Below are 22,140 nucleotides of genomic sequence, written 5' to 3' on the forward strand. Positions count from 1 at the left end.
TGTAGTCACATCTCGAGAGCATCAATAACATCAAAAGGCCAGGTAATTTCAGAACATTTTAGTTGTGTGTCAATGTGATTGATGTTTGGCTTTTGTGGGAACAATTAATAAAACAAGTGTGTGGAAAAAAAGAGAGTAATTATAGACCTATTACTTCCAGGAGCATTAAAAATATGTTTGACAAGAATCAATAGCCTTATCGGTTACATGATAACAAAACTATTAACTATTGTGAGACAAGTGGAGGAGAGTTTGACCGCTAGGGAGCGCCAAACCCTGTATAAAGTCATAACTGATTTGTATTGGCAGTGAACGATTGGCAGGTAGCGTTAACCAATGACATAAAGCCTTCTGCCTTTTTTGGGCCAATAGCACGACAGGGACGTCCAGTCTATCAGTCCGTTCGATGTGGTCGGTTGTCGAAATTTGTTTTGAAAACCTCCGAACGTTTACTGGCAACTAAATGTAAGTTTCATTACCCATTTATAAATGTTCGAGACTGTTTCCCTTTACCGATGGACACTGAAATAGATTTAGTAGTTAGTTCAGTGTATCAGGTTACGGTTGCAAACTTTGCTGCCTAGTCAACAGCGGCGGCCACCCGTCTCAACATGTTCATTTTAGCTGACGCTAATGTCACAGCCCAGCTGTGGTAATTTTTTGACAACGAATGAGAAATATGTTGAAGACTAAATCTACGCAATTCATAAAATTTAAACGTAAGGAAAGAATGGGGAATTAACATACGGGTGTTTTGTTTTTAATCTAAACTGAGGGTTATAAAAACAAAAAGGCGTGGACTAAATATGGCGCCACTAACCTTGGCGCATGTTCAAGGTATGTTACTAAATCCTGAAAAAGAGCCGCCATTTTCTTTCCATTTTTCTGTGCCGGATTTCGGGCACGTGGATTTGGCACCAAAATCGCGTTTTCTCATTGTTTCGAGCAAGGTAATCCTTGTTCTTTTCAGATTCCGTTGTTAGGAAATCCCTTTACCACCTTGTCTTTGACATTTTTAATTCACATGAGATTTTTTATGTGGTCCTGACCAGGGTTATAATAGTTGGGGATTTTCTATAAAGTTTATATATTTTTTTAATTTCATTTTGACTTTCCATTTTCAAATTCAGTTAGTTTTAATTAGCTTTTAGAGCAGGTTGGTTAGTTTAACCCAAACCCTTGTTCTAACCCTACTGTTAGATTAGATTAGATGCATCACAACATACAGTATAAACATTCACGAGACACATGCTGTAGTATGGCCTTTTTTATGTGTAAAATCAAGTTTTATTAGGCGTGTTTTCCATCCTTTGTTGCTAAATGGGAAAACTTCTCAAGTGGACTTTCAAATTTGTGACTGTTAGATGGACAGATAGATTGGAAGTAAGCTTGCTTTTACCTGTCTTTTTTTGAATTGTTGTTGATAATTATTGTGACAAAGCTTTTCAAGTTTTCCAAGTAGTGCTGTGAAATTGTCCTATTGTTGCAGTAGTTCAATCACCTCCTTTTTTTGCTTTCACATTTGCCTTTCGTGGTGGCAACAGTGGCGTTTCCTCCAAAAGATGAATAACCAACATGCTGGTTCCGTGAAGGCGCTAGCTATTCGGTATCCGTCAAGCCATTTCCGTCAGCAACTTGTAGCAACAAAAACAGCTTGGACGTAAAAGTTGGCTTTGTGGCAAAACCTGCGCTTGGTGTGGCTGTCAGTCTGGCGAACAGTCAATACGACGGCGGTGCCCAATGACGTCACTTCTAGGTGACAGTTAGTGAACTACAATTTCCAAATGACTGTTCGACCCTCCTTCCGTATCCGTTATGTATCTATGTATTTATCAGAAATAAATACTTTTACTAATAATGCCGAAAGACAAAGATGAAAAATGAGGAAATTTTTGATGTTATTATAGTTAGATTTGCAAATGTAAAATGGCGTTTTAGTTGGTTCATTTAGTTATTTTATTTTAGGAGATAGCTGGGAAAGGCTCCGGCACGCCCGTGACCCTTGTGAGGATAAGCGTAACGGAAGATGAAGAAGAAACCTTCCCGTTTCTATTTCGTAGACAAAAATGTGTTCAGTTTTAGTTTTGTTCGTTTTCATACACTATAATAATCATGGTTCTGACAAAGATGAAACTGTTCCCCGAGTTTGGTGTAGAAAATCACACGTTCAAGTCCCTGGTTTACTATTATTACGATGCTAAAGTTGGCTCCACAGTCGCGACCCATTGTATTCGAGACTGCGTTCCACCTTAAAAGATTGCAATAGTGCTTTTTACCCTACAGTTGGCATTGTTTGCCACAGTTTTTCACGGCTACAGATGATCGTTTTTTTTCGTCTAGTTAAAAAAACGCTGATTTTAAATTGCTCCTATTGCCACAAAATCAAAATGGCATGAGGTTTCTTTCCTGTTTTACACTATGCTGTATCCCAACTTTCAAATAACAATTTATGGAAAATCTGATTGGCAAAAAAAAAAAGATTTTGCTTCAAAATCTACCAGTTGCATTTGCACTGCCAACAGATTTTTCACTTTTGAGGTCATCGCTGATTTTGATTGGCTCTTACTTCAATTAAAACAATATGGCATTGCAGTGCTTCCCACAGGACCAAAATCTATTTTTGGTGGTGCGTATCCAGTGGCTGGCTGGGGATTTGGGGCGGGGTTTAAAGTTAAACGAACACTTACCGAATAACTTGAACAAATTCAAGTATTTCAATAAAAAATATAATCACATAAAGAAATTAAAAAACACAAAGGAATTAGTGTAAAATCAAATACAAGGCTCTACAATAACTTTTCCATTGATAGAACTGGACCATGCATGATGTAGTGTAGTCTTATGTAATTGGCATAATGTAGCTTTGTACATAATAAAGATTGACAGTAGACTACACCGATTTGATCTGCCGGATCGGTATCGGCCCATATTTAGCATTTTATGATGATTTGTTTTAATGTCATAATTCGCCGATCCGATCAATGACATCATTGATCGGCTCCGCAAAAGACATTTACTCCGCGTCGCCGCGTGCACAGTATATTTGAATACAAAAGCTAGTTTATTTTTAGCCTTTTCGCGTGTATTTTGACGTAGTACTGTAAATATCTGACGGCAAAAGAAGTTATTAAAAAAATATATAATAAATGCAAAAAAAAACTTGCCGGTGTGGGACAGACAACACGTCGGAGACAGGCAACACGTAATGCCGGATCAGACTACAAGACAAATTTGCTTTCACGAGTGCACTGTCAGACTACTGCAATAAAATCTTGTATTCCGCATCCCTTTTTTTACGATCATTGGGCTTTATCTTGTCAAGTCAAATGCGACCGGCTACACTCGTTACCGTGGCGACGACAACAAGAGGGGGGCGAGCCGACAGTATTATCCGTTCATCCATCCATTTTCAACACCGCTTATCCTGGTTAGGGTCACGGGACGCTGGAGCCTATCCCAGCTGACTTTGGGCGAAAGGCGGACTACACCCTGAACTGGTCGCCAGTCAGTCGCAGGGCACATATAGATACGGACAACCATTTGCATTCACACCGTCACTGAGTGGGAACTGAATCCACGCTGCCTGCACCAAAGTCAGGCGAGTGTACCACTACAAGCCGACAGTATTATAAGGACTAAATGGGGGAAAACGTGTGTTGGTGCTCAGGAGAGGAGGGGACGTTCCTTTTAATGCTTGCTTGTGGTATGTTCACGTACTTTTAATACGATACGGCTCACAAGCAGGCAATAAAATGTTATGTAGCCTGCTAAGCTAGCAGTAGCACGAACGGTTGGACGTAAACATGCCGCCGTTCTGTCGAATCATGCTCTCGGTGTGGGTGAAGTAATTTAATTAAAAATAAAGTAATTTAATTACAGTAAGTTGGCACCCATTATTTCTGCCATGTAATGTTGATTTGACTTGACTGATTAGAATACACGATCTGACTAAAGCAGTGATTTCCAACCTTTATGGAGGCAAAGAAAATAATTTACAATTTGAAAAATCTCATGACACACCAACAAACAAAAATGTCACAAAAAGTGGATACGTTAATTACTGTATTTACTTCCTGCTATCTAATAGAAGACCATTAATTTGTTCTGTCTGTCACTATGCCTCACTGGCATAAATAGAGGAGCAAATATTTTTTTAAATGGGGAATTAAAACAAAAAAAAGACATTTGTCCTTAATGTGCAAACAAAAACACGCAACATGGACCCTGTTTATGGGCTTGACAAGAAGCATAAGTCAATGCTGCTAGTAAACCAAAGATGTTTATAGAGTGAACTTAATGTGTAATCCAAGCACATTTACATATGATCAGTTTACTTTTGCTGAACCAAGGCACCTATTTTACATTTGGAAAAAAAACACGGTTAACCACAAAACAATAATTTTAAAAAATGTCACAAATGGGCTCACCACCTGTGGGAGGGGTCGGGTGCAGTGTTAGCTGGGCGGTGGCCGAAGCCAGGGACCTTGGCGATCCGATCCCCGGCTACAGAAGCTGGCTCTAGGGATGTGGAATGTCCCCTCTCTGGCAGGGAAGGAGCCCGAGCTGGTGTGTCAGGTCGAGAAGTTCTGACTAGATTTAGTCGGGCTCGCCTCCACATATGGCTTGGGCTCTGGTATCAGTCCTCTCGAGAGGGGTTGGACTCGCTTCCACTCTGGAGTTGCCCATGGTGAGACGCTGCGAGAAGGTGTGGGTATACTTATTACCCCCCTCGGCTCGGCGCCTGTACATTGGGGTTCACCCCGGTGGATGAGAGGGTAGCCTGCCTTCGGGTGGGGGGCCGGCTCCTGACTGTTGTTTGTGCCTATGCACCAAACAGCAGTTCAGATTACCCACCCTTTTTGGAGTCCTTAGACGGGGTGCTGGAGAGCGCTCCCATTGGGGACTCCATCGTTCTGCTAGGGGACTTCAATGCTCACGTGGGCAATGACAGTGAGACTTGGAAGGGCATGATTGGGAGAAACGGCCCCCCCAATCAGAACCGAAGTGGTGTTCTGTTATTGGACTTCTGTGCTCATCATGGATTGTCCATAATGAACACCATGTTCAAGCATAAGGGTGTCCACACATGCTCTAGGCACCAGGGCACCCTAGGTCACAACCTAGTGAACGAGAAAGGAAAGAAACTTCAATGTTTTGGACTCACTCTCGTGTTAATATAGCTTTAGTGTAAGTTTCTTAAAACATGCTTAGCGAATTATTGATGTTGACTGATGTTGAGTATAGTATTGTTCTTAGGACCTTCATTTAGAATAAATATACTGTATTGTGTGTATGTGTGTGTTTCTTTGCATCTATAAATGTTATTGGATTATTTCATATGTAACATTGTAGATAATCATGAAAATGCGCTAATCCCCCCATGTGTGCTTGGTTTGTTTTTCAATTTGGATTGATGTTGTAGTTACTTCTGTGTAACAGTAGATGGCAACACATCCTCGGTCATTTGTAAAATGTGATTTAATCCGTCAACAGATAGTGATACAATGATGTAGTCACATCTCGAGAGCATCAAAAGGTCAGGTAATTTCAGAACATTTTAGTAGTGTGTCAATGTGATTGATGTTTGGCTTTTGTGGGAACAATTAATAAAACAAGTGTGTGGAAAAAAAAGAGTAATTATAGACCTATTACTTCCAGGAGCATTAAAAATATGTTTGACAACAGTCAATAGCCTTATCGGTTACATGATAACAAAACTATTAACTATTGTGAGACAAGTGGAGGAGAGTTTGACCGCTAGGGAGCGCCAAACCCTGTATAAAGTCATAACTGATTTGTATTGGCAGTGAACGATTGGCAGGTAGCGTTAACCAATGACATAAAGCCTTCTGCCTTTTTTGGGCCAATAGCACGACAGGGACGTCCAGTCTATCTGTCCGTTCGATGTGGTCGGTTGACGAAATTTGTTTCGAAAACCTCAGAGCGTTTATAATAACAAAATTATTAACTATTGTGAGACAAATGGAGGAGAGTTTGACCGCTAGGGGGCGCAAAACCCTGTATAAAGTCATAACAGATTTGTATTGGCAGGGTCCTCGACGGTACATGGGCGTTCAGACAACCAATCTACATGTGTTTTGTGGACTTGGACAAGGCGTTCGACCGTGTCCCTCGGGAAGTCCTGTGAGGTGTGCTTCGGGAGTATGGGGTACCGAACCCCCTGATACGGGCTGTTCGGTCCCTGTACGACCGGTGTCAGAGTTTGGTCCTCACTAAGTCGGACTTGTTTCCGGTGAGGGTTGGACTCCGCCAAGGCTGCCCTTTGTCACCGATTCTGTTCATAACTTTTATGGACAGAATTTCTAGGCGTAGCCGGGGCATAGAGGGGGGTCCGGTTTGGTGGCCTCAGTATTGCATTTCTGCTTTTTGCAGATGTGGTTCTGCTGGCGTCATCAAGCCGTGATCTCCAACTCTCACTGGAGCGGTTCGCAGCAGAGTGAAGCGGCTGGGATAAAAATTAGCACCTACAAATCTGAGACCATGGTCCTCAGTCGGAAAAGGGTGGCATGCCCTTTCCAGATCGGGGATGAGATCCTGCCGAAAGGGGAGGAGTTCAAATATCTTGGGGTCTTGTTCACGAGTGAGGGAAGAATGGAACGGAAGATCAACAGGTGGATCGGTGCAGCGTCTGCAGTGATGCGGACTTTGTATCGGTCTGTTGTGGTAAAGGAGCTAAGCCGAAAGGCGAAGCTCTCTATTTACAGGTCGATCTACGTTTCTATCCTCACCTATGCTGTGGGTCGTGACCGAAAGAACAAGATCCCGGATACAAGTGGCTGAAATGAGTTTCCTCCGCAGGGTGTCCGGCTCTCCCTTAGAGTTAAGGTGAGAAGCTCGGTCGTCCAGGAGGATCTCAGAGTAGAGCCGCTGCTCCTCCAGATTGAGAGGAGCCAGATGATGTGGCTTGGGCATCTGATTCAGATGCCTCCCGGACGCCTCCATGGTGAAGTGTTACAGGCATGTCCCACCGAGAAGAGACCTCTGGGACATGCTGGAGAGACTATGTCTCTCGGCTGGCCTGGGAACACCTTGGGATCCCCCCGGAAGAGCTGGATGTAGTGGCTGGGGGAAGTCTGGGCGTTCCTGCTAAAGCTACTGCCCCCACGACCTGACCTCGGATAAACGGTAGAAAATGGATGGATGGATGGATTGATGTACTCTGTGTGAAATCTGATCTTGTTTAGTTGAACAGAAAGCTGATACATTTGCAGGAAGCCAACTTACTGTTTTATGAATAGCAACAGGTGGATACACAGCTGTATTGCACCGTTTGCCATCCAGTGGCAGAGCATTTTAATTGTTCTCCCTGTCATTAAACACCGCTGGCTAGCTAGACAAACAAAGATACAATATTTCTGATTAACAAAAATAATTTAAAATACGGCGGCACGGTGGTCGACTGGTTAGAGCGTCACAGTTCTGAGGACCCGAGTTCAATCCCCGGCCCTGCCTGTGTGGAGTTTGCATGTTCTCCCCGTGCCTGTGTGGATTTTCTCCGGGCACTCCGGTTTCCTCCCACATCCCAAAAACATGCATTAATTGGAGACTCTAAATTGCCCGTAGGTGTGAATGTGAGTGCGAATGGTTGTTTGTTTCTATGTGCCCTGCGATTGGCTGGCAACCAGTTCAGGGTGTACCCCGCCTCCTGCCCGATGACAGCTGGGATAGGCTCCAGCACGCCCGCGACCCTAGTGAGGAGAAGCGGCTCAGAAAATGGATGGATGGAATTTAAAATACAAACAGTACAAACAATGTTCTTAATAGTCAAGGGATACTGAACCAAACTGAAAACCGTCACCACAAAACCGAGATGTGAACCGTTCCACCCCTAACTAAAACAGTGTACAAATCCTGTAAAACATCGATTTCTTAATAGGAATTTCTCCCCTTTGCAGTTGACTCATAATATTTCGAGTGGAAAAATGGATCCAAACAGGCCACTTGACTTCAGTAATATGGCTGGCATTCCCTGGCGGGGACGCAGTCGAGGACGTGATATAGGACGAGCCAGAGGTTTTTTCACTCCTGATAATATACTACAAGGACAAGCACCCGGGGTACCCACTTGTGAGCCTTTAGCTCGACAAGGTAGAGGGCTTCATTCTGATGATGGAGGACTTGGTCGAGCAAGAGTGGGGCTCTTTTCTGCAACAGGATCCAAGATGGGCATGTCAAGAGGGACAATCCTGGCTAGCACGGAGATTCGGAAAGACCTTACAGAAGTCCTGACCACGAAAGAGGTAATTGGAGGCAAAAATGTTTTGTCTTTATCGTTTTTGAAAATTACTTTTTTACTTGGTTTACAGGTTGATTCCCCTTCAAATGGTCAAGGTTCTACGCTGGTCTCAATGTTCAGAGGAATGGGGTTTGAACCCTCAGTGGCCTCATGGGGAAGAGGAACATTACCAGTCGGTGTGTATATAACTGCATAGATCATTTTACACTTGAAACTATGTGATTCTCAGGATGCATGTATCAAGAAACAATGAGTCCCAGCCCTGGAACACTTAGTCCCTGCAACTTATCATCATTCAGTACAGATACAGTAGTCCTATGCTATTTCACTGTTGTTTTTTCACTGTCCCACTATATTGCAGATTTATATAACAGTTGTTACTCTTATTTTTTATACTGTTTGTGCAATATTTGTATCCATTGCTCTCGCAATATATTGTTTAGTTTTTAATTAAATTTTTTTAGGGCAATATATTTTCCCAAAAATTTAGTGATATGAGATCATCAAGTACATCCTTTTTCAGAACAATTAACTTAGACTATATTGATCATTGGCATTGTAATGTAGAACAATGAATCAAATATCAGATGAAAAAAAAAGAAAACACACTATGGATCTCTTCACAAAAATTGCATTTGAAAAAAAAAATTGGCACAGATTACACACTTTTATGCCTTAACAGGCAATATGTTGGTGTGATGGTTGTGTTTAAAATGGATTTTGTCACACTGAGGTTTTAACTTGTGTGGTCTTCCGATTTAATACAAATTCGACATACCAGCTTGTAGGTGTTAGCGGGATGGCTGCATTCATCTGGCTTGAATTAAAAATGTTCCCAAATCGTCGCGGTGGCGTTGGGCTTTGCAACTAATTCTGTTCATGCTGCTGAACTTTCAGTAACTGTGGAGCTACCAATTCGCCATCAGAAAACTGAGCTTTGATCACGCTATTGCTCGCTTTTGAAAAGCATGTGCATGCACAAAGGCTCATGCACATTTAGGCACGCACACGGCTGATCAGAGGGAGGATGGGCTCCCTCTGAGGGTCCTGCACCGCCCTTCACTATCTCTTATTGGTTTAAAAAAACAGGTGTTTTTTTTTTTACATGTGGACCCCCTCTCTTACTTTTTTAGCAGCACCATTCAGAAATTAGGGCACACATGTGACTAAATTAGTCACACTCTAGAGCCCTGTCTTGTCAAAAACATTCAAACGCCGGATTTCTAGCACCCCGCCCGAATACTAATCCATAGCATTGCGTCTTTGGATGCAGATTGATCTTCATTTATGCATACCTACTAATTTTTGTGTGTCTCAGATGCGGGATGCACATCAAATGAGAACCCTTGTGATTGTCCATCCAGGATTTTGTGGTTTATTTTTGTGATTGTTGTAGTAGTGGAAGAAAAAAAGTTGGATCTTTTTGAAAAAGTTGCAGTGTTTGCAAAATGCATTTTTGTAATAAAATTGGCATTATAGAAAATTTTAAAACTGATTGCAATATTTTTACAAGTGGTATTTAATTAAGAAGCACTATATTTCTCATCTTTAAATGCACTGAGTAAAAAACAGAGTGATCATATTTGTTGTTGCTGTCATTTAAACTAGTGCTTCACCGAACTGAAAATTCTTGACCGAAACTGAGGAAGGCTGCAAGCCGAAAAGTAAAGAAAATACTATTAGTAAAATTGCATTCATGGCTGCAGAGCTGCCAACCTATATCGGACCCTCCACTTCCTGGTCACCAGCTCTTCCAACTCCTTCCCTCAGGGAGGCGCTACCCATCAATGCAAACTAGAAGTAGCAGACATTCCAACAGCTTCTTCCCTCTTGCAATCAACTTCTTAAACACCTAACCTACAATTCCATTGCAACAAGCTGGCAATTTTTTGTCTGTTTGTTGTCACATTTCTGTCAGGTCAATTATATATTACTCGTGCACTCGCTGTAGTAGTCTCACCACGCTGCACTATTTGCATATCTGTTGTTGACCAATACTGGCCACTCATGCCAGAGTAACATCTGCTCCATTTGCACACTGACTGAGGACTATCTGAAACATTTGCACAATCAACTTTGTCCCAGATTATCATACTTCTCGCTTGAAGTCTTGGCGCCCTTTGCACAATGTTCATTGTACCGGAATATTGCAATATTAGTCATTCGAACTGCTCTAAGTGCTAGAGGATTCTGCATCTTTTTGCACAATTGTCAAAAAAAAAAAAAAAAATGTACCGGAATTACCAGATAACTAGCAACCGTTTATTGCTCAGTGACTTTTTTTCTCAGTGTCTTTATGTCTCAAAAGTGTTCTGTCAATTGACTGTCTGTTGTCGTACTAGAGTGGCTCCAATTACCGGGGACAAATTCTTTGTGTGTTTTTTGGACATACTTGGCAAATAAAGATGATTCTGATTCTATAGAAATTCACTTCCAGAACAAGTTAATTGAATTTCCATATTTTTAAAATTGTCACTAGGCCTCTCACGATACGTTTTTCGAAGACTAGATATTTTCCCAAAAACAACAAACGATAGTTGTTGTTTTTTTAAATGGCTTTGAAATCATGAAAAATAAGGCCCGTCCTTATTTTTTTCCATCCATCCACCCAGTTTCCATATTGCTTATCCTCACTAGGGTCGCGGTTGTGCTGGAGCCTATCCCAGCTGACCCTTTGCAAGAGGCGGGGTACAACCACCCACGTCCCCCACCTCCCCGGAATGTGGGCGAAGTTCTGCTGGAGGTGGGAGTTGAAACTCCTTCTGGTAGGAGATTCTGCCAGATGTTCCGGGCAGACCCTCACAATACGTTTAGGCCTGCCAGGTCCGACCGGAATCTTCCCCCACCATCGGTGCCAGCACATCACCAGGTGGTGATCTGTTGACAGCGCCGCCCTTCTCTTTACCCGAGTGTCCAAGACATGCGGCCACAAGTCCGATGACGCGACCACAAACTGCGGCCTAGGATGTCCTGGTGCCAATTGCATGTAGGGACACCCTTACGCTTGAACATGGGCCATTCCTCCCACTCATGCCTTTCCAGGTCTCACTGTCATTGCCCACATGGGCATTGAAGTCCCCCAGTAGAACGATGGAGTCCCCAGCAGGAGTGCTCTCCAGCACCCTTTCCAAGGACTCCCAAAAGGGTGTGTACCCTGAACTGGTGTTTGGTGGATAGGCACAAACAATAGTCAGGACTCGTCCCCTCAACCGAAGCCGGAATGGAGGTTACCCTCTCGTCCACCAGGGTGAACCCCAATACAGGCGCCAAGCTGGGGGGAAATAAGTCTACCCACACCTGCTCAGTGCCTCTCACCTTGGGCAACTCCAGAGTGGAAGAGAGTCCAACCCGTCTTGAGAGGACTAGTACCAGAGCCCAAGCTATGTGTGTCGGCGAGCCCGACTATATCTAGTCAGAACTTCTCTGCCATAGAGGTGACCTTCTGTGTACCTAGAGCCAGCTTCTGTAGCCGGGGATCAGATCGCTAAGGTCCCCGCCTTCAGCCACCGCCCAGCTCACACTGCACCTGACCCTTATGGCCCCTCCCACAGGTGGTGAGCCCATGGGAAGGGGGACCCACGTTACCCTTTCAAGCTGTGCCTGGCTGTGGCCCATGGATGCAGGCCTGGCCACCTTCGAGCCCTACCTCCAGGCCTGACTCCAGAGGGGGTCCCTGTGACCCACGTCTGGGCAAGGAAAAGTGTTTCCCAATATTTGTATAAATCATCGGGGTCTTTTGAGTCATGCTTTGTCTGGTCCCTCACCTAGGACCTGATTGCCAAGGATGACCCTGCCAGGGGCACAAATCCCCAGACAATTTACCTCCTAGGATCACTAGGACACACAAACCCCTCTACCACGATAAGGTGACTGCTCAAGGAGGGATTAATACATTTTGGCTTCAGCATTTATTGTAATGCATTTATTTCATCAACCTTGTAATAGCGGTTGAGATGCTGCCAAATGTCTTCTCTTGCATACTATTTTGTTTTTTCTTGTATCCTGCTGAAGCGATGTAAATTTCCCCATTGTGAGATTAATAACGGGTATCTTATATCAAAGTCAAGGCCCGGGGGGCAGATCTGGCCCACGACATCGTTTTTGTGGCTTTTTTTTTTTTTTTTTTTTGCTAAAATACAAAATTGCAATTTGTCTCCACCTTTAATAACATTGAGATAGTGTAAACATTTTTTGTCACCAATAAACCTTTTAAAAGAAAAAATATCATCAATATCATTGAACCAACTTTTTTTTACTGGCTTCTGATTTCAAAATATGTTATCCATCAATTTGTTGCGTATATGTAATATTAGATGAGCATACATTTGTATGAGTTAACAGTGATAGCGGCCCTTGGAGGGGAACCATAACTACGATGTGGCCTATGGCAAAAATGAGTTTGACACCCTGTCTTATATTATAAACTGGGTTCCTTTGTAAGTATGATCTCCCTTTGCTTCTCCTGACGCAGCCATTAACTGTTCACGCAGCGAACTCTACAATTAAAGATTACCTGTACTCCCTCACGCTTGTTGTTGTGTAGATGGATTCCGAAGGCCCACAATAAACAAACCAATAAATCGGAATACGAGTCTGTGTTCTCTCACAGAAACACAACCGTCTGTACCTTGCCACTAGGGCTAGAATGATACAACGGGTTCAAGATTCGATATAATTTCTGACCCAATGTTCGCTACACAATTCTATATTTTTTGCGGAGTGTAATAAAAGGAGATTACGTTCACACTGCAGGTCAATTCAGATTTTTGCCCCGTGTGATGCGATTTTTAAAAAAATTTCTATTTTTTTTATTTTATTTTTTTTTCACATCAGACCTGGGCCTTTTTCATATGTGGATATAAATTGGTTATGTATATGAAAAAGGCAGTAGTGGTGCTCATGGGGCATGCAACCCCACTTATATGTCATCAAAACGCAGCAAACATCAAACAAAACAAACGTCACAAAACGGAAAAGGCGGACGAAGCACCAGACAAGAGTCAGTGCCAAAAAGTTGCTTTAGAACTGATAAAGAGAAAATATTTGCTCCTGTTGCACAAAATCCTAGAAATTGCCGCAAATGCGTCATGACGAGAGCTCCTTTCGTAAACACGGCACCTCGCAGTTGTACACATGCTTGTTGACGTGACGACGAGCGGCGGGGTACACCCTGAACTGGTCGCCAGCCAATCGCAAGCACATATAAACAAACAGCCATTCGCACTCACATTCACACCTACGGGCAATTTAAAGTGTTCAACCTACCACGCATGTTTTTGGAATGTGGGAGGAAACCGGAGTACCCGGAGAAAACCCACGCAGGCACGGGGAGAACATGCCAACTCCACACAGGTGGGGCTGGGATTTGAACCCCAGTCCTCAGAACTGTGAGGCAGATATGCTAACCAGTTTTCTACCGTGCCAACATTTAAAAAAACTAAACACAAGTACATAAATGAATAAGAAAAAATAAAGAGACTGACAAATAGAAGAATAATAATAAAACAACAACCTCGACAACAAAGAATACGAAAGTCAAGTTTATTTTTACACTTAACAAAATATTCTTGTTATTGTCAGATGACACACTACCCAGGCAAAGGAATCAAGAGTAGATTCAGCATGTTGAGGAAGGGTGACCAGCTATCTACGTATATACAGTGGATACGGAAAGTATTCAGACCCCCTTAAATTTTTCACTTTGTTATATTGCAGCCACTTGCTGAAATCATTTATTTTTTTTCCTCATTAGTGTACACACAGCACCCAGTATTGACAGCAAAAAACTGAATTGTTGAAATGTTTGCAGATTTATTAAAAAAGAAAAACTGAAATATCACAGCCGTAAGTATTCAGACCCTTTGCTGTGACACTCATATTTAACTTTGGTGCTGTCCATTTCTTCTGATCATCCTTGAGATGGTTCTACACCTTCATTGGAGTCCAGCTGTGTTTGATTATACTGATTGGACTTGATTAGGAAAGCCACTCACCTGTCTATATAAGACCTTACAGCTTACAGTGGATGTCAGAGCAAATGAGAATCATAAGGTCAAATGAACTGCCTGAAGAGCTCAGAGACAGAATTGTGGCAAGGCACAGATCTGAATCCTTAAATGGAAGACATTTGGGATGACCAAGAACCCTTCCTAGCGCAATCGGGTGAGAAGAGCCTTGGCGAGAGAGGTAAAGAAGAGCCAAAAGATCACTGTGGCTGAGCTCCAGAGATAAGATGCAGTCGGGAGATGGGAGAAAGTTCTAGAAAGTCATTCCCCAAAAGACTCATGGCTGTATTCGCTCAAAAGGGTGCTTCTAATAAATACTGAGCAAAGGGTCTGAATACTTATGGCTGTGTGATATTTTCGTTTTTCTTTAATAATAAATCTGCAAAAAATTTCAACAATTGTTTTTTTCCCCTGTCAATATGGGGTGCTGTGTGTACATTTTGGAAAAAAATGAACTTAAATGATTTTAGCATATGGCTGCAATATAGACTGACAAATTTAAGGAGGTCTGAATACTTTCCGTACCCGTATGTAATTGATTTTTTTTGTTCTGCTGATTTGTTTTTTATTCAATATATTCTATGATGAGATTTAGCCAGTGATTGATGTTAATACGTTGTTTGTTTTTCCATTTTATTAGAATTGTTTTCTTATCGGTAGCTAACGTGACAAGTAATGATTGTGAATATTTATTAGTGAGGTCGATTATGCTTAAGTCGCTAATTATGCACAATCTTGGGGAAAGTGGAATCCTGAAAATCAAAATATTAGAGTTTCTTTGTAACTTAAGACCAAAAGCATTGAATTGGTGTGCATTCCCGTATTGCATGAAAATAGGTGTCTGGGGTATTTTTGGTGCATTGCGCACATATATTAGATGGAGAGAAGTCCATGTTATGCATATTGTACTCAGTAAAGTGTGATCTATGGAGCACTTTATATTGTATAAGCTGTAAATTTGTGGGGTTTTTTTTGTCATTCTAAACGTATTGTTACATATCTTTATCCAGTAGTCACGGTCAGCGGACATGGAAAGGTCTTCTTCCCATTTAGTGATTGGTAAGTGCATTGATTTAGTGCATGAAATTAATTTATAGGCGGCACGGTGGAAACTGGTTAGAGCGTCTGCCTCACAGTTCTGAGGACCGGGGGTTCAATCCCCGGCCCCGCCTGTGTGGAGTTTGCATGTTCTCCCCGTGCCTGCGTGGTTTTCTCCGGGCACTCCGATTTCCTCCCACATCCTAAAAACATGCATGTTGATTGAAGACTCTAAATTGCCCGTAGGTGTGAATGTGAGTGCGAATGGTTGTTTGTATGTGCCCTGCAATTGGCTGGCAACAAGTTCAGGGTGTTCCCCGCCTCCTGCCCGATGATAGCTGGGATAGGCTCCCGCGACCCTTGTGAGGAGAAGCGGCTCAGAAAATGGATGGATGGAAATTAATTTATAAACTTTTGATAGATTACTTGGCGGAAGAAGCTTCACTATTTTTTTGACAAACTCCAGCAGTTCGAGGGTGCTCTGGAGTGTTGGTATTCTTTTTATAATTGCTGCTTTTAATTTATTGTATTGAAGAAAGTTTCCATCTGTTATTTGGAATTCTTGGAAAAGTTCATCACGTGTCCTAAAAACATTATCGTTCAATAGTTGTTGTAGGTGGTCAATTCCATGTTGTTCCCATGTACTAAAATAATGGGGTATATTATTAATTTTGAAATCTGGATTACGCCAGATTGGGGAGAGCATACTGGGAGCTAATTGAGATCCTGTAGATTCTAAACTTTTCCACCAAGCCGTTAAGCTGGATGCAATTATTAGGTTCTTGAAGCATTTATGGCGTTTAAGACTATAATAAATAAATGGGAGTTTTATGTTGTTGCAGTCTATTTGCTCCAATTCTAGCCAAGAATGATACTCCTCATTGTGGTGCAACCATTTGATGAGGTATTGTAATTGGTTAGCTAAATAATAGCGTTTAAAGATGGGAGCATTTAGGCCTCCCTCCTGTTTATTTTTCTGAAGAGTGGATATACTAATTCTATTTTTCTTATTTTTTTAATAAACATTTATGACAGCAGAATCTAACGTTTGAAACCATTTAAATGTGGTCTTAAATTGAATAATTGAGAATAAATAATTTATTAGAGGTAGTTTTCATTTTTATTGTGGCTATTCTTCCCAGTAGTGATATAGGCAGGTTATTCCAGCGTCTTAAATCAGAGGAGTTTTTTTTTTTTCCCAGAAGTTGTGTGTAACTTAGATCGGTTAGCTCTGTGAGTTTTGGCCAAATATTAATATCTAAATACATAATGTTTCTGATAGGAATGGGGTAATCTGGGATTTGATCTGCAGGAGTCCATGAGTTTGGAGTTATTGGGAGCATTGTTGATTTTGTCCAGTTGATGAAGTAATGTGATATTTGTGAATGTTTTGAGATTGAAGACTGCCTGAAGAGAATACTTAAGTTCCTGTAAATAAAGAAGAATATCATCAGCATACAGATTGATTTCGTGTTCTGTCACTAGCACGCAGATACCCTTTTAATATTAGCATTTATTTATTTTTTAACAAAGTTAAGACATACTTTCGTTCGTCACCACCGTTGGGAACAAGCACGTCTTCGTGGAAGTTCTTCCTTGTTGGTTTTCGCCACTTCCTTCTTTGGGGTCAGCGGACTGTAGGCATCGAAACATGGAACCGAAATTTTAAAATTTGAACAATTCCGATGTGTGTGTGTGTAGACAAACCAAATGTCATAGACGTACAGCCTACTTCACAAAGGATAAGTGGTGGAAAATGCATTGCACATTTCTTTGGAATTTTCTTGTTTTCCCCTATCTCTGTTCCAATTTTAACTGTGATTGATTTCAATATTTTTTGCAGGAAGAGAAGTAGTTGGGGAGATGAAAGAGTTGGAGCAGCCAAGTACGGCTGTAGGAGTGGTAGCCAGTAGCCCACAGACAAGTGGGCTCCCACCAAAAGTGATTGGCAGAGGGCGCAGGTAGGAATGAGAAAATGACGTACTCCAGCACCTACATGCAATGGATTCATAATCTACAGTGTAGTCCCATTCACATTTTTCACTTTTATTTGGGTGCAGCTTTATCCCAAAAATTTTTTTTAAACCATCTTTTTGTCATGACTTGTCAAAGACATTTAGAAACCTGGGAACCTTTTTACATTGTCGGAAGAAACATTGTCTCCTTTTAATGTATTGAAAATTATCTCTGACTATAGAGACCCAATTGTGAGTATTAGGTCGCCAGCCTTCTGATAAAACGTAAATTGCTATGCTGCCAGACATGTGGCTTAACCTGTTAACTGTGCACCCACGATAAAAGTTCTTATTTACTTTTACACGTTAGTCATTAGAATGTTGTATCATGTAAAGAAACTACCTGTATTATTATTATGGACGGTATGATATGGCACAACCTTATCACTTAATTACAGTACTCTTTGTGTGACACATTGTTAGGTGACCGCTGCACTCACGTTTACGTTTTTTGTTCTTTCAGCATTACTTTACATTATTTGATAATTGTCAGAATATTTATATTTTATCAACTAGAAATTTTAACATCTGCACCGCAGTGTATCTATGGCTGGATATACAGTGGCTGAAATAAGTATTTAACAGGTCACCATTTTCTCATTAATTATTAGACTTTTTACCGATTTGATTGGCTCTGCAAAAGACATTAACTCCTCGTCGCCGCCTGCACAGTATATTTGAATCCAAAAGCTAGTTTATTTTTAGCCTTGTCGCGTGTCTTGACATAGTACTGTAAATATCTGACGGCCAAAGAAGTTATTTAAAAAAAATTTTAAAAGAAAAACGTTGGCGGTGTGACAGACATCACGCACGGATCAGACTACAAGAAAAATTAGCTCTTTCACTATTGCACTGTCCGACTACTACCATAAAATCTTGTATTCCGATACCACCGCATCCCGTTTTTTACGATCATTGGGCTTTATCTTGTCAACTCAAATGCGACCGGATACACTCGTTACTGTGACGAGTGGATCGCGCCGACTATATTATAAGGACAAAATGGGGGGAAACGTGTGTTGTCACCGGTGCTCAGGACAGGAAAGGACGTTCTTTTAAGGCTTGCTTTTTAATATGATACGGCTCACAAGCAGGCAATAATATGTTATGTAGCCTAACAACCTAGTGGTAGCACGAGCAGTTGGACGTAAACATGCTGCCGTTCTGTCGAATCATGCTCAAAAGTTTCGGTGTGGGTGAAGTAATTTAATTAAAAATAAAGCAATTTAATTACAGTAAGTTAGCACCCATTATTTCTGTCATGTAATGTTGGTTTGACCTGACTGATTAGAATACACCATCTGACTAGAGCAATGATTTCCAACCTTTATGGAGCCAAGGAACATATTTTACAATTGAAAAATCTCACGGCACACCAACAAACAAAAATGTCACAAAAAGTGGATACATTAATTACTGTATGTACTCCCTGCCATCTAATAGAAGACCATTCATTTGTTCTCTCTGTCACTATGCCTCACTGGCATAAATAGAGGAACAAAGATGCATTATTTATAGACTTCACACCGATTTTCTCTGCCTTATCGGTATCGGCCGATAATTAGCATTTTATGCTGATCAGCTTTGTCATAATTCGCCGATCCGATCAATGACGTCATTGATCAGCTCCTCAAAAGACATTTACGCCACGTCGCGATCATGCACAGTATATTTGAATCCAAAAGCTAGTTTATTTTTAGCCTTGTCACGTGTCTTTTGGCGTAGTCCTGTAAATATCTGACGGCCAATAAAGTTATTTAAAAAGAAAATGTCAGCGGTTTGGAACAGACAACACGTCTGAGACAGACAACACGTAATGTCTGCTGCCGCTGAATTCGTCTTTGCCAATAAATGTGACCTAATATGTCAATATTCAGCTGTCGATCGGCGTAAAGTTATAGGGACACCTTACGGCCGTTGGGCAGTCTGTGAGCGTACAGTATATGGGCCCAAGTCAGCCGCCACCCTATCACCAGTCATCAGAGGCTCGGTGCATTGGACCTACTCAAAACATGCAATATGAAGATGTTTCAACTTCCCGTGGTGCTAGACTTATTACAGCTTCAGGAGTGCGGATGAGGAAACGCGCTTAAGTGTTTGGAAGAATAGGCCTCACATGCCCAGACTTCAGGGTTACTCCACCCAGTGTGCGCAAATGGCCAGGAGGTGTGCAAATTATAGAATTAAGTGGATGGCAGAATGGGTGCAGTCAGAAAAGCACATTTTCTGACTTAAGCATATGGGAAAATATGGCCCAAATTGATGAACCTCGCCCCATCCTTACTTGTGAACAACTGAGCCTTTCGGGAAAGCTCCTTTTATACCCGATCATGACACTCACCTGTTTCCAATTAACCTGTTCACCTGTGGAATGTTACAAACTTTATTTATTTATTTATTTTATTTTTTAAGTAGCATTCCTTAACTTTCCCAGTTTTTTGTTCCCCCTGTCTTTCTGGGAATGTGTTGTAGGCATCAAATTCAAAATGAGAGAACTTTTGCAAAAAAGTGGCATTCATCAGAATATTTCTTAAATAATAATTTGCAAATCATTGACTTCTGTTTCTATTTACGTAATACATGTCCCAACTTAATTGTAAATGGTGTTTGTAAATGACAAAAATCTAAAAAATTTAATGTCAGATTCCACTTCGTGCAGTTAAAAAAATATATATAATAATAATAATTCTCGTACATAATCTTGAATGGGCAGTTAAGTCCGTTTCACAAAGCGCAGCCCTGTAGAAGTAAAACTAGAGCGCTTAACTCCACTTCTAAAAAGTCACTTCACATTTAGTCACAAATCAAATTTCATTTCAGGGTAGGTCGGAATATAGACGAACTTGTCCAGTTTGAAATGAACAACAGAAATCTCAGTTTGACGCAAAATGCTCAATTTACAGACATTAGAAGTTGCTGTTGCATTGTCGCTTTACAAATTACTTAACACCTGCAGACATCATCCCTAACCCGAGACGCCACCTTCAAGTTTACGCTGTCAACGAGTTACAGCAGGCCCACTAATAATGTTACCTGAATATCCATCCAGCCATTCATTCTCTGAGCCGATGTGGATTTAAAAAAATATATATATTATTATTATTATTTAGATTTTTTTTAATTCATTTATTTCTTCATCTTTTTAAGTCTACCACAAGAACTAAAAACATTATACACGGTTCGTACGGTCATGGAAGACCTGGAAAAGTAATGGAAATTGAAAATTCCTTAAAAAAAAACAATTTCTATTAAGTTTTAGAAAACTTTTAATATTGCGTGTTATGTTTAGGATGCTTAACAAAATGGTGTAACGTGCATTTACAATTTAAATTAACACGGAAGTGCAGTGTCACACTATCTGTAGTGCGACAGTTCATGATGTTACCATAAAGTTTTGAAGTACAGTTGGTGTGTAATTGAAGGATTTTAGGCTACCAGTTTCCTAGTCACCAATTGTTTTCCCCATTACGTACTAAATGTAATTTTTGCTCTGTTATCACTATAAATTATACTAATGGCTGGCATGGCCTGTGACCTGTTACAGCTTTCTTGGCCAAGAAATTTCGACTAGCGTGATGGTGGGAGTTGGAAGAGCACCTGCGCTTGGAATGGGACGAGGAAGCCCTTTACTTCTTTCCAATTTTCCTCTTGAAAGTGTTCAGACTGGTTCTCTTACCTCTGAGCCGACAGCATACGATCACTCTAACATCTCGGACACGGGTAATAAGCCTAAAATTTTGTTTGGTCTTAATTGCCTGTAGGAGAAGGACAACATCCAACGCATTAAACGCATTCTATCTTAGATGGGACTACAGAAATGTCTCCTTCAATTCATCAATAATAAGGCGTCACTCCATTCTTTTTCTATACTGATTATCCACACTAGGGCTGGATGAGGTGTAGCCTGTCTGATCTGATTTTGGGTGAGAGGTGTAAAGCAAGAATGTAGGCTGTGTGATATGGCCTAAAATTCATATAACGGTATGAATGGAATCATGTCACGGTAACAGTATATATTGTGAAATAAACTTTGTAAAAAAATTGTATGGTCCTTTAGCAAAGGTTAAATTGATTAAAAGAAAAATAAATTACTGCTCCCATCTCAGTCAAAATAAAAATTCAGCACTCTAATTGTGCAAATAAAAAAATATCATTGCTGATATTATAAATATTTAATATATTATTTATGACCCTACAGCACAAAACCAAAAAGTGGTCGCATGGCTGTGTTTTTGCGCTATATAATTTTTTTGAATAACGATTAAAACAGTGGACGACTGGATAGCACATCTGCCTCACAGTTCTGAGGACTGGGGTTCAAATCCCGGCCCCCCCGTGTGGAGTTTGCATGTTCTCCCCGTGACCGCATGGGTTTTCTCCGGGTACTCCGGATTCCTCCCACATCCCAAAAACATGCATGGTAGGTTAATTGAAGACTCTAAATTGTCCTTAGGTGTGAATGTGAGTGCACATGGTTGTTTGTTTGTATGTGCCCTGCGATTGGCTGGCGACCAGTTCAGGGTGTATCTTGCCTCTCGCCCGAAGATAGCTAGGATAGGTTCCAGCACGCCGGCGACCTTAGTGAGGATAAGCGGTACAGAGAATGGATAGATGGATTAAAAATACTTTCCAATGATGTATAGATTGTGGTAATCGGGTAACAGCATTTTTTCAAAGGCATTAAGATAAGAAAGCAGCTGCGTGAGTGTGCGAGCTGTTAAGTAGGCTTTACACAATCAGGATTTTTGTGTCACGATACAATGGTATCAATTTAAACTGGACCCAGAAGCAGGTGGAGGCTGAAGAAGTTTGTGGAGAATGATTT

At 41.2% G+C, this 22,140-nt stretch overlaps 1 protein-coding gene across 1 annotated transcript in view; it reads left to right on the forward strand.

The window, feature by feature from the left end:
- Window positions 1-404: 404 nt before the first annotated feature.
- Window positions 405-22,140, forward strand: part of piwil2 (piwi-like RNA-mediated gene silencing 2) — a 76,517-nt gene continuing 54,781 nt past the window's right edge. Inside the window, exons 1-5 of the mRNA XM_061671040.1 lie at window positions 405-465; window positions 7,917-8,261; window positions 8,328-8,433; window positions 17,144-17,261; window positions 20,860-21,035. Coding sequence (XP_061527024.1) covers window positions 7,944-8,261; window positions 8,328-8,433; window positions 17,144-17,261; window positions 20,860-21,035 — 718 coding nt within the window. The 5' untranslated portion in view covers window positions 405-465; window positions 7,917-7,943. The remainder of the gene's footprint in view (window positions 466-7,916; window positions 8,262-8,327; window positions 8,434-17,143; window positions 17,262-20,859; window positions 21,036-22,140) is intronic.

The sequence above is a fragment of the Phycodurus eques genome, chromosome 3 (genome assembly GCF_024500275.1).
Source record: "Phycodurus eques isolate BA_2022a chromosome 3, UOR_Pequ_1.1, whole genome shotgun sequence".
NCBI lineage: Eukaryota > Metazoa > Chordata > Actinopteri > Syngnathiformes > Syngnathidae > Phycodurus > Phycodurus eques.